Source organism: Colius striatus, chromosome 1, assembly GCF_028858725.1.
Source record: "Colius striatus isolate bColStr4 chromosome 1, bColStr4.1.hap1, whole genome shotgun sequence".
NCBI lineage: Eukaryota > Metazoa > Chordata > Aves > Coliiformes > Coliidae > Colius > Colius striatus.
In genome coordinates, this window is record NC_084759.1 from 121438469 (window position 1) to 121451308 (window position 12840).

The window sequence follows — 12840 nt, forward strand, 5'->3', positions numbered from 1 at the left end:
GGGGCTGGAAGACAGCTTTTCTTCTTGGTTATTACCTAGGTTGAGCCACTGCAATGAGGCATCCTAGAATTGCTTATGGCGAACCTGGGAAGAAGCTTAGGCTCAACAAGAGCTTAAGTCTTTCTTGTGAAGAGAGTTCTCTGCCTCCCATAGGAAGCTTTTCCAGTGCTCCTTCTGGGACCTCCATTGTTTCTAAATTCACATTAGGCTTTTGCAGCATGTTTTTTGTTTCACTTTCTGTCTGTTGAATATGATGTCAGGAGTAACAAGTGCCCCTATGGTATTTGCCTCCCTTAGCACACTATACTGCGAAATTAAATATTCGCGTTGTTACGGAGGAAGAAAAGTGGGATGCTGTCACAGTATCTGACCTCAACACACTGTCTTTTCCTGGTAAATCACATTACTGGACTTTTTGGACCACTCTTCAAGTGAGATGACTGTGCTGTCCTCCTCCTGTTCCTTCTCGACTGTATGTTGCCATCTTGGGTTTTTGTCTTAGCTGATTATGCCAACTGCCACCTTCAGCTGTTGGAAGTGGAAGCAAGGGCAGTGTGGCTGTTGGGAAAGCATTCATCCAAGTTGAAGTTCAACCAATAAAGGTGACTGGGGAAAAACATTCAGCCCCCATGCTGGTACCCTAAAGACCAGTTAACTTCCTGAAGTATCAGGCTGGGAAGTTTCTCAGAAGGAGAATTGCAGTGAAAGCATGCCTGTGGGTTTACTGGAGTTTTATAGCTGCTTGCTAAAACTTAGCACTCTGTACTTCTGTACCAGCATTGGCTTGGGAATACTTTTATAGAGTTCTTCAGAGAGGCTTAAACAACTTGTTTGTATGGGTCATATGACATAAAGGAGTGGATTCCCTTCCTCCCCAAGCTTGGTTTTACCCTCCTGTAAAGTCCTCTGTTTTAAACGCTCATGTTTCCATGCTCACGGCTTGTCTTCCAAATAAAAATATTTGAATGTTGACAGCAATGTTAGTAGTAGATTTGCAGGGATCCTTTTTCATCCATGCCACAGGGTTTTGGCTTAGTTGCTGTCGAGTAAAACAGAAAAAAACAACCTGAAAGTGAATCCTACTCTCCCTCTCTCGTTCATAAAATCTGTATGTTGAAATCCTTTCTGCATCAGCAGTGAGCTACTCTACTGCTCAGTTGCTGTGTTAATTCTGATTTCTGTCTCACAAAACATGAGACTTGCAGTAGAGATTGCATGTTGGGGCGCACTGTGTCTTGGACTGTGCAGGACAGAAAAGGGGAGATCTGCACCTAGAAACGTGGCTGATGTTCTCCTTGAACTTGAAACATTCATATGAGAGTTGTTCAGGTGTCCAGTGTTGGGAGTGCATGGGAACACACTTAAATTCCTGTGTTTACTGTTTTTTTTTTTCAAATGACTGGGGGGAGAGAGAACAGATGGGGACTGGTTGCTGCAAAACTGTGGGACAAACCCTCTGTGTGTGTATGTGTGTGTGTGTGCGTGTGCTCCATACAAATTGCATCATTAATGAATGGATGGATATTCTCTTCCTTGGGGGCAGCAGCCATGCTGCCATCACAGTGGCAACCTATTACTACACCGACGTTTCCTTTCCTTCCCCTATAAAGGCTTGACCTTGCAAATTCGCTTCCCTGCCTGACCAAATGCCAAAAGTTGAATATCTAAAACAAACACGCTGCATCCCGGTTGCCTGGTGCCTGTTCCAGGGAGGGTGAGGATTGTGCTTGCCTGCGTTAGCTGAGCAGAGACCTCAGTTGTGGTTGTCTGACAAGAGAATGTGGTTTTCCTGTTCCTAGGGGCTGTGGTCTTGTTCTCTTGACTCTACCAAATTGAAATGCTCTTGTAGTTACGACAATCAAAAGGCATTTTTCTGCTCTGCTTGTTTGGCCACAGCTGCTGAAGGAAGGAATTCCTCATCTTGGCATCTCTGCTGAGATCTGACTCCATTTACTGGAGAGGACAAAACTATAGCTAAGGTATTGGTGCTACTGCCGGTGCTGCACAGTGCTTCTGCATGACCTTGGTCCTCCCAGGAGCCCTGCTCCAAGGTGCTGCTTGGGAAGGACAGTGAGTACCAAAGCTGTTGTGCTCTGCCAGCTCGCAGGAGATGGGCCCTAGGAGCATCTGTCTAGGCATCTGCACTGGCATTGCTCCTATCTATGGTAGGCAGAGCAGGATAGCAAGTCTGTGTAGAGAATGGTAGAAATAGCTTCTGTAACTGTTTTCAGCAGGGATGTTGGTATCGAAAGCATTTTGATTATCTATTTCCAGTTTTATTTTCAGGACCACAGTCCCTGTGATATTTTGCTTTGGAAGAGCAGTCAAACGTGGTGAGGGACAAGGAACTTGATCCCCAGCTATGCACCTAGTGAAAGAGTATGTGAATGAAAGGGGTTTTCTGGGAGTGAGATATGATCATAAAGTGCTTCTGGGAAGGAGCAGAAGTTGGATATGAGATGACAGTACTGAGCGAGAGTAAGAAGTGCTATGGATGAGCAACCTTAGCACTCCAGGAGACCTCAGCATCTCTTGCTACAGTTGTAGGCTGGAGACAGCCAGTAAAGCAAAACACAACTCTGGGTGGAAGGCTGCTTTGTGCAATCCTTGCTAAGCTTCTCTTTGAGGTGCCAAAGCTTCCCAACTGGCTGTGGCATGTGTTTTGTGTGCCCAGAGACCTTGGCTTGTTTTATGGTGTGTCTGTTTCAGAGACTATAAAAAATGTTATTTGGAAAAGAGGAGTCTGTGTTGGGAGCTATTTGATATAATAACCCCAGGCCACTTCTGCTCTCAGCCCTCAATTAGCACAGCAGCGATCAGGCCTCTCTGGCTATCCCTGTGTGGCTCGCTCACTACAAACTCTGGTGCTGCAGGATTTGCATCCATAGCAAGGTAAGGAAGTGAGTTCTCTGGTAGCAAACAGCTCGTCTCTTTCTGGATATGAATTGATACCCGTTGCAAAAGCATGAGGCACTCCTCTGCCTTTGATGATTAGCGGTGTCTAGCTGATGGTTGGTATACAGCCATGACAGGCTTCTTTTCTAGCTTAGCAGAAAAGCACAAAAATGCTAAAACCATATGAATGACAGCTGCTGCAGCCTGCTGGGTTTGACCTTACTGTGTCCAAGGCCACTTTGGATGCAGAGGTGTGGCTTCAATTTTTTTTTATTATTTCTTTCTTTAACTCGCTCCCACCACTTCGGAAGACTCAAACTCCATCTTCTGGAAACCAGCAGGGCCTAAAGCCAGTATTTTTAATATATAAATAGGCTTCTTTCCTTATGTTTTGCTTCAGTTTAGCACTGGCTTGGTTTCCTTGAAGTCCTCTTAAAAAGCCAATTTCAGTACTGGTGTAGCTATGTCACAGAAGGCAAATCCAAAGTCAAAATGGCCTCTGAGCTACCGAGTATGGCAAGGCCTCTAATATAAAAATTCCATGTAGCAGCAATTATTCAGGCAAAACTGTTCCCAACTCACCTTTTGAGAGGAAAAAAATTGGCAGTGGTTGCTGCCTTTGTGTCACATAATCCCCTCCTCCACTTTCTTCGATGCCCTGTAAAAGTTAATTCATTACTGTTTGTAAAGGACTGTGCATTGCTCTGTTGCCAAATGCTGTTGAGGTACCCTGCACTTCTGGTTAGGTCTGCTTGTTTGCTTTCCTTCTTGGCAGCATGCTGTGGCGTGGCTTTCTTCAGGCTAGTAGTAATAATTTTTACTTTTTTTTAAAAAGAAAAAGCAACTTTCCAACTACATAAAATGTGAAGGAGTAAAACGTAGAGTCTAACTGATACTGCTACAAGGAAAACTGGATTTTCAGCAGGTCACTGGCCTGTGCAAGGTGATCTTTGTCTTTTTTTTCCTCATGTCATAGGTTTTCAGTCTAAGCTGTTGCATGAAAATGCATTTTTTTTTGCCCAGATAAGCTTTTCTGTGTTCAGGTAGTTTGTTAACAATGCCCGAAATTGGTTGGGCTGCCAGATTCTCTTTGTAAGACTTAAGGAGGAATCCTCACTCTGACCTTCTCCAAACAGACAATCAAGTATTGAAACTTTCCGTTCATTTTCTTCCTGCCCCTCCCCATTCTTTTAAAATCCTAGAGGCTAGGAAAGTCTGTTTGCTGAAGTGCGGGCTGAATGAATGCAGTGACCGACATGGTGCTGAACTCCTCCCGAGACCCTGCTGCAAGGAAACAGCCCTCTGAACACAGGTCTCCAGGAAGCCTGCCAGTTTCCATCCCCCTTGGAGCTGGCATGGGGGTGGAGAGGAGACTTGCTGCAGTCACCTCATCTTGTTTGCAGGGTCTGCCCTACAGTGGAAAGTCCCAAAAAGCCCTGAATGTCTGTTGGCGGACAGCAAAGCCTCCTTAGCATTTTGCTTTGCTCCTAACTCATTCCCCAGGGCTACTCTGGATTCTTATTTGCTTTTGGTTACCTGTCTCCTTCTAAGTGTGGTGGGTGCCTTTCTGCTGTCTTTGGGATGGCCTGTTTGGTAGGGGCTTTTGTTGCTTTTCATCTCCTGCCTGCATGGGGCAGGGCTGGCTTGTCCTGTGCTGAGCAGGGTGAGGCTTCCCCTTGATGTGGGTGAAGAGGTTGAACAACACAGCCCAGACAGAGGCTGTGATTCAGCTTTCTCCTCTCTCATGCTAATTATTGTGACCCTTCTAATTTTCTTGTCTGCAGCATATTTTCTTTAATATTTTTTTTTTCCCCTGTAAAAGAGAATTTGAAGAGTTGTAGTACAGCTGTCTTCCTAACCTGCCACGCTTAGGATGGACTACATGGGAAAGGGAATAGGCTGGTAGAAATTCAGGAAACTGATCTTTAATTAGAATTTATTAAATTGTAATTAGTTGCAGCTTAGAGAGTGGACCTTCTGTGTGATTGGGATATCTAATACATTGGACTGAGCCTATACTGGATTTACATCAGCAAAAAATAGCTGGGCTTGCATTTTCAGGGACATGATGGTTGCTTATTGCAATGTAAAAGCTTTACTGTGTTTGGATTTTGGGTGCGTGTACCAGTGCATTGATGGAGTAGGTTATTTAGTGAGGGGGATGGAAGGGGTGAGGAAAGCTGGCATCCTGATGATAACGCTCTCTGTGGGATCTAGGGAAAATGTGTACGTATTAAAAATAAACTATTATCTCTTGTGATGCATTGTGTTTTGTCCAAACAGAACTAGTTGGTCAGCGGAGCACCACCCCAACGTTTCCCACTGCTGGGATGGAAGTCCCAATGCTGTCTGAAACGAGTGCAGTGTATTAACAGAGTATAACTCAGTCATTTATATCTTCTTGGGTTTAGTTGGTCTTGGTTTTCCAATTGTTGTACTTTGAGATGAAACTCTCTGGAGTTTTTACCATCCTGGGAAGTACATGTGGAAAAACTCGGTCATGTTTGAATGCAGTCAGAAAGGGGAATCTGTGCTGCTGCCATGTGACTTCTTTTATGAAATGCTGATTTTAAGCTGCAGCAAATTCACAGTAGAAATAAGAATTTTTTGAGGGAGCAATAAACTGACTTGCACTTGTTCTGTGTCAGTGCCTACATGTGTGTGTAAGTGGGTCAGTCTGTACTGCTTCACTAAAGGAAAATTATTTCCTCGATTGAATAGTGGCTTTTTATTGCATATCAATAGCCAAGAGCTTAAATGGAGTTGCTTTTAAGACACCTGATAAGAGAAAATATGGAGGACTGGCACCTGAAAGGTAAAGCTTCTTTAAGAAGCTTTAGCTGGATGCAAAAGACCCCACCAAACAGTCCTAAAGACAGAATTTGCTTCAAAAGCGGAATTCATTTTCTTTAGAGTTACACAGCTAAGGAAATACATGGTGCTGTACCATAATACGTATGACTGATGAAGGTAGAAAGTGGACAAGTCTGGGTTTGTTCTTCTCTCTCAGAACCTCCTGAATGGGCTGGCACCTGCGCTTAATGCACCGTCCGGTGGGAGGGGTCAGCTGGAGAACAAGGCTGGCAAAGGAGGTGTGTTTAAATTACTGGGGTGTGATGCAGAAGTTTAATATTAGCACAAGGCACAGGAAAATTGAAATTGCTCCTCCGGGAGCACTCGTTGAATCAGTGCTAGTGCTGAGAATGGAATTTAGGTTTTAATTTGTTGATGTCTTACTTTCCCACGTTACCGTCCTTGTAATGTTTTCTTCCTATGTTGAAACATGTGTGAGAATACTTGGTTGCTTTCCTTAGGAGAGGCTTCATTGCTCAGTGTGAGCTTTACAATTAACTGGCAACCAAATGTATTGGCAGTTCCCTTACAACTTTTGTGGGTCTGAAATTAAAGTAGATGTGTGGGTTCTTGGCAAACTCCAGCTGGCTGAATCGGTGATCTTGGTGATTTGCGGAGAATGTGACTGCCAGCCAGATGCCACGCTGAGGCACAGAGGCAGAGCAACATGGGGAGAGCTATGGCCTAGATCCTGGGTGTATGTTGGCCTTTTTAAACATTGTGGCTCTGGCTTGTTTTGAAATACCATCCTATCTGTTGTTAGCTGTGCCTACAGACATCTCTCTCTCTCTCTTGTCAAAATGATTGCAAAGGAAGATAGCTCTAGGTTGAGCCTTTCCTGCTGCATGTGGTGTGCTGTTTTGCTCCCCTGTGTCATAATTTTGTGTAGAGACATCTCTTCAAAGGGACCGAGGGAGTGTCACTGCTCCTTATTCTGTCTGTGGCATGGGATTTAAGAAGCCATACTGAGGTAATCCCTTCTTCAGCAGCCTACTCCTCAGGCATCGATCTTATCTTGTTGTAAAAGCTGAAAGAGACTGAGTTCTTGTCAGTGCTGGGATGAAGGAGATCTGAGGAGCTGCAAGGTGCGGCTGGAAGTGACTCAAAGGGAAAAGCATCCATTCTGAGCTGGTCCCTCCATGTAGGCTGGCCAGCTACAGCAAAAACTAGTGCGATGCTCTCATCTTCAACCCGGGAAAGGTCTTTTTGTCACAGCTATCAAACTGCCAAGGAGGGCTGAGCCTAGTGAAGCCTAGTGCTTCAGTTTATGTGCTGCCCTTGTTTAGGGATTTCCTGTCATCCTCTCATGGAGGTGAGGGCAGAGGTGTTTATCTTGCATCTCAAGTGAAATTTCAGGTCCTAGAGAGAGCAATTAATATGCTACATGCTGCACAATTCTGTGGGTGTGACAACCCTGTTACAAATAATGTGGTTGTGTCTTTTTTCTTTTAAGGAAACAAAAGAACTTGTTGCATTTTGGGGGGATTTTGACTTGTGGGTTTGTATTTTTTTTTCCTTAGCATCCAGCGAGCTGCACTAGTGGTTCTGGAAAATTACTACAGAGATTTCACAGTCTACAACCCAGCCTTGCTAACAGCCTCCAAATCCCGTGCAACCAAGCACATGGCTGGCCTGAAAGTCTACAATGTTGATGGTAGGTGAGGTAAAATGTAGTCTCTGAGACTGGGTGGGATGGGGAAGGGCTGGGTTGGCCTTATGCTTTGTTATGCACACATTCTCACCTTTTTGCTTTGCCAAATCCTTGTCTCTTGCTGGAAATCTTCCTAACAGTGCTGACTTTGCCAGTTCCAGATGACTTTACAGATGTGTTTAGCCCACAATAAGGCTTTTGTCTTTGCCAGGTGAAATGGCCAAGTTTTGGGTCGGGCTTAATTATTAGGTGGCTTGACAAGTGCTTTTTGGCACTGCTGCTTGTTTTAGGCAGCCTCTGCTTTTTGTCACCCTTGGGTCATCTCCTTGTGATAGTACAATAAACACAACTTAACCCAAATGAGTTCCCCAGTCGATTATTGTGCTGCTTCCGCAGGCAGCCTTCGGGAAAGGAAAGGAGGTTGATAGCAATGTGGGAAGAGGCAAGTACATTAAGCAGCAGCTGCCAGTGAAAGCAGTGCCAGTCAACCTGCAGCCTTAGCACTAAACTAGCTGTGCCTGGCTTAATTGTGGCCACACTCCCAAGTCATAGCATGCTAAGCAGCTCATAGAAATTCAGAGAGGCAGATAACTATCCCCTTTGAGATTGGCTGTTCTGCAAGCCTGTTTCTAAACTTTGTGGGCTTTAGAGGCCTATGGGAGGATGGATGGGTGGATCCCTGTGGACAGTGAAAACTGGACTTAATCATTTGACACTCTTAAACCCTATCAGTGAAAGCTAGGCTTGATAAGCAGGATGTGTCTGACCATCTCACAGCCTTTTTAAAAGTGTGCATTCCTTTGATGGAAGAGCTGACAGTTGACATGGGAAGCTTTTATGGTGAAGGAGGGATGAAGTCCTGTGCCAAGGCACATACTGCATATGAATTCATTAGTATTGAAAGGCTTTGAGAGTGTAAGACTGAAGGGACTTTGCTAGGCAAGGTGGCTCTGAATGCAGGATATGGAGACTGAAATACGAAGAATATGTCACATGGAGTAGCATGAGAGACACCATTGCTTTGCCCTCAGTAAAATTTCAGTGCGTTGTGGGGGTGGGGTTTGGGATTGTGTGTTTCCTTTTTTAGTGACTTCAGAAGTTTCAAAGACCTTATTCTAAATGTTTCCCCAAACCTGATGCAGCACTCCAGGGTCTATAAAATTAATTGAAGGTTTAGATCCTTACAGTGAAATGTCTTCACCCTGACAGAGGAAGGGTGAAGCAGGGAGGATGGAGAGGGGCAGGCGTGCCCATTGTGTCCCCTCTGATGCCTGGAGTGAGGAAGCTCTCATGTAGAAGAGAATAAGTTGAGTTGGAGAGAGGAAGCACTTATTTAGAGGTTTAATCTTTTGTTCTAGCTGCTCATTCTCAGTAAGACCTGGTGTGTGGGAAGTGGAGGCTTCAGCATCCCACAGATGCCTGCATACTCTTCAGACTCACCAGCCCATCAGCCTGGCTGGCTGAAGGCCATGCCATTCTGATTACTAGATGGCTTCTCTTCTGCATTGCAGCATCTCTTCAGGAGGTAGCAGGATCTCTGTTCCTGGAGCACCTGCTGGGACACTGGGACTTGTGAGCTCAGAGGGAAAATGGCCTGTCTGGTAGGGTTGGTAGCTTAAATGCTGCTAGCTCACAAAACTCTGCTGGAAGAGAAAGAATCTGAAGCAAGCTCCAGATGGGGCTGTCAGTCCTTTCCAAGTATCCAGCTTATGAGCCTCACCAGGGTCTGAAAACTCGTGCTTTCCCTTCTGGGTCAGTACCAGTTCCCCAGGCTGTGCTTTGCACAGTGTCTTTGCCGACGTGGAAGTCTCAGGCCGAGGCACATCCTTAAATTCCCATCCATTTTATGAAGCAAAGCGTAGTTCTGGCTGCAATTACCTTGGCATCCTGTCAGTCTCTTACACCCTCCATGTGAGAAGACAATAATGCTATTAAGGCAGCCTAATTTGTTGGCAGCTTTTGTCTTTGATACTGGAACAGCCAGGAAGGAAAAACATCTTGCTGTAATCTCTCTTCTACAGAGTGTGGAAGCTCACCTTCAAAACCAGGATTTTCATCGCCAGGCATAGCCAATGAGGCAAATTACAGTTCTAACCCAAATATGGGAGCTAGTATCTCCCTTGAGTCATATCCTCCATTTCAGGGCTGTCAGACAATGTCTGAAGCATTTAGACTCTTAAGAAAAAAGCTGTTTGTGTGAATGCTTATCCTTCCCACTGCTGAGCTTCAGGCTTCTCTCTTGGAATCTGGTTTGTGCTTTTTAGGAAAAAATTAAAAAGTTGCCCTTGCATGAGCAGAACAGTTTCAAGCATGTCTGCAATTGATTGGCCTCAACCACTGCAAGCTGAGAGTGTGGGCTTTCAGAGTGGTTAGTCAGAAAAACAGCTCTTGGTGGTTTGGAGGCAGTCCTAGACATCTCCTCTTTCCCTGTGGGTTAGACCCAATTCTGTCTTCTATCTAGATAAGAAGGGTTGGTAGACTCTGCTGGGACAATATTTTTCCTCTCTCTGCCCAAGCAGACAGTGAGCTTCATTGGTAAAGCTGCAGAACCTCCTACTGTATCTTAAGGTCACTAGTTAAGGTCTTGCAGTAGTCAGCTCTGTCCCTTGGCTGGGTGCTTCGGAGCAGATTGCAGATTCCCTGTTCCTGTAGCCGTGTGGGATCTGTTAACAGCAACAGAGACTGTAACAGTAGGTGCTGCTCTGCGTGCCCTGAGAAGCTGCTTCATGTATTAGACCCCAGCCTGCCCTGTTGTAGCACTGCTGCTCTGACAGCATCTGCCCTTCTGGAAAACAACCCTATGCTTTGTCTAAAGGTGACCCTGCCGCCTCTGCGTCCCATTTTTCCTCCCAGCGTGTAAGCGTCTGGTGTTTCGCTTTCGTTCATTCATCTATACGTCTCATAATGTTCTTGTGTTTGTCTTTCTCCTCTTTCCAACTCCTCACTTGTGCTCTCACACTGTCTTGTTGCTGAAATGTGGTGTGTTCCAGCTGCCCTTGCCTTCAAACTGAAAACGTATATAATGGGTGGTAAGTTGCATCCTTGGCACGTGCACCTCACCTCTGCCTTTGTGTACGTTGTGTGAGATCCGTCATCCCAACTAACTTCCCTCATCCACACACCAAAACCCCCTCACCCAGCTCCTTGCTGCCTAGCAGAGTTTCTACCAGAGCTCCAGAGGACCAGGGAAGGGGTTTATAGCTTTGACTGGGAAGGCTGGAGCCCCAGAGCAGTTGTGACAGATGCTGTGGCATGCTGGTCTGTCCCAGCCCCACTCATGTGATGGTAATGTCAACTGTCTCATCTCCTCTTCTCTCACCCTCGTCTCCCAAAGGCCCAGGTAACAACGCCTCCGGGCAGTCCCGTGCCATGATTGCAGCAGCCGCCCGTCGCAGGGACTCCAGCCACAATGAACTCTACTACGAAGAGGCCGACCACGAGCGCCGAGTGAAGAAACGCCGTGCGAGGTAAAGCCATCCCTGCCCGGGCAGCTGGGGCTCACCGAGCCTGGCCAGGGGAGGCGAGGGGACACCCAGGGTTAAGGGTTGGGGCTCGGCTGTAAATCTGTCACAACAATGAAGTGTATGAAGCCCAGATGCATGAGGGACAGTGACATTTTGCAACTGGAATGATCTGAAGAACGTGCATAAAGCAGAGTTCAAGTGTATTCTATAGATAAGCTAATGCAATGTTGCGGATTAGGGCACGGTCCGGCGCTTGACGAATCTGTAGTTACTGTAGGAAATCCCTTTATTTTTCCCTGTGCCCAGACTTGTTGTCTCACTTCAAGTAATCCAGGGACAGGATCAGCAGGTACTTGATGTTGCCTGTTTGTGGGCGAGGGGAATATTTGTGTTTGCAGACTAAAAGGAGCAGTTTGACTGCCATTTTCACTGAGCTCAGGAGGAAAGAAGCTGTTACAGTTTTATTGTGGAACTTACTTTTGTTTTCTGCCAGTCACATTTAGGCTGCAAAGTTGATGCTTGGTGGAGGTGACATGAGATAATGCCTCTTATTTGCTCTGGGGCCTAATTACGGTTTGTAGCTGACATACTTAACAGTTTGAGTCAAAGTTGCTTGCAGACAGGCAGCCCCTGAACTGTGATGCGTTTGGAAGGAGTGTGTTGTAACTGGAAGGAGCTGGCTTGTTTTGTGTTTTCTTTTGGCAACTGCTGTTTCATTGGGAAAGTGCTGGCACAGTGTCACGTCCCCCCCACCCCCCACTAGCCTGCTTTGGCCTGACCCGTGCTCTGTAGCTGCTGTCTTTTGGGCTCTCTTCCAGCCTCAGAGCAATAGGAACTTAAACTTTCTGTGCAGCATAGCATCCTGACTCAGGCCCATCACCCTTGCTTGCTGAGTTTGGTTAGAACAGCTGCTTAGTCAGAGGAATACCATCATCAGTCACTAGAAGATCAGGCCAGCTGTTTCAAAGAAGGAAGGTCAGAGCTTGCAACAAAAAAAGCCATGAGGAGATTAGAAAAAGATTTCCACCCTCTGCCTCCTCCAAGTCACATTAAACAAAACGGGCAGGGGCCAGGGCTTCTCATGCTGTTCCTTGGGATGTGATACGCTGTACCTCTGCTGCTTGTGAGGCAGTTTCCCCTGGCTTTCAGATGCTTTGGCTATTGAGGGCAGTATGGGCAGTGGTTGGTGACTTGAGTGGAAATCCAGTGTGAAACAAGCCCTGTTTGGAGTGGCAAAAGAGTTTTGTTGGATGACTCATTATCGTTGCTTTTCCCTCACTAATTGCAGCGTAAGCCCCTCGCTTGTTACGTAGCAGTGGGCTAACCTGCAGGTGTTGCATGGCATCTGTTTGCCTTTTTATTGGGTGGTCTCAGATTTTGCTCACCTGTGCCAACACAGGAAGGGTTTGCAGAGGGTATCCCTGTGTGCAGTGTTAGGAGTGAAGATGGGAGCCCTGTCACTATTCAGGGGAGGGGTGCAGAGCAATCGTTTGGCAGCACAAGTGCTGTACCCTGTCAGTATAAATCAGAGCAGGCTGCAGTTTGTGAGCATGGAGAGCTTCAGATTTGTCTGTCCTGAGTCTATGCTGATTTACAGCCAGCCTCTTCCTGACTGCTTACCTGACCTTAAACTTTATGCTGTGGTACTGTATGCTGGAAGCATTGTTTTCAAAGACATGCGTTAAAAGCAAGAGTAGCTGTGTCTTCTTTAAGTCATGTAGCTGATGTTTATGCTGTATTGGCAGAACCAAGTATGACACTCAGGCTTTTAAAATCTTAATCCTAGTTTATGACCCTGAATTATCGGATGGCTTTGGCAAGGAAAGAAATGCTGCCGTTTACAGAATCACAGAATGGTAGCGGTTGGAAGAGAACTTTAGCGATCATCTAGTCCAACTCCACTGCTAAAGCAGGTCCACCTAGATCAGGTCATCCAGGAACATGTCCAGTCAGGTTTTGAAAACCTCCAAAGGAGGA

The 12840-nt window shown here is 46.0% G+C and overlaps 1 protein-coding gene across 1 annotated transcript in view; it reads left to right on the plus strand.

The window, feature by feature from the left end:
• VANGL1 (VANGL planar cell polarity protein 1) overlaps positions 1-12840 on the plus strand; it is a 46250-nt gene that overhangs the window by 25073 nt on the left and 8337 nt on the right. The window contains exons 5-6 of the mRNA XM_062005213.1: positions 7269-7402; positions 10734-10866. Coding sequence (XP_061861197.1) covers positions 7269-7402; positions 10734-10866 — 267 coding nt within the window. The remainder of the gene's footprint in view (positions 1-7268; positions 7403-10733; positions 10867-12840) is intronic.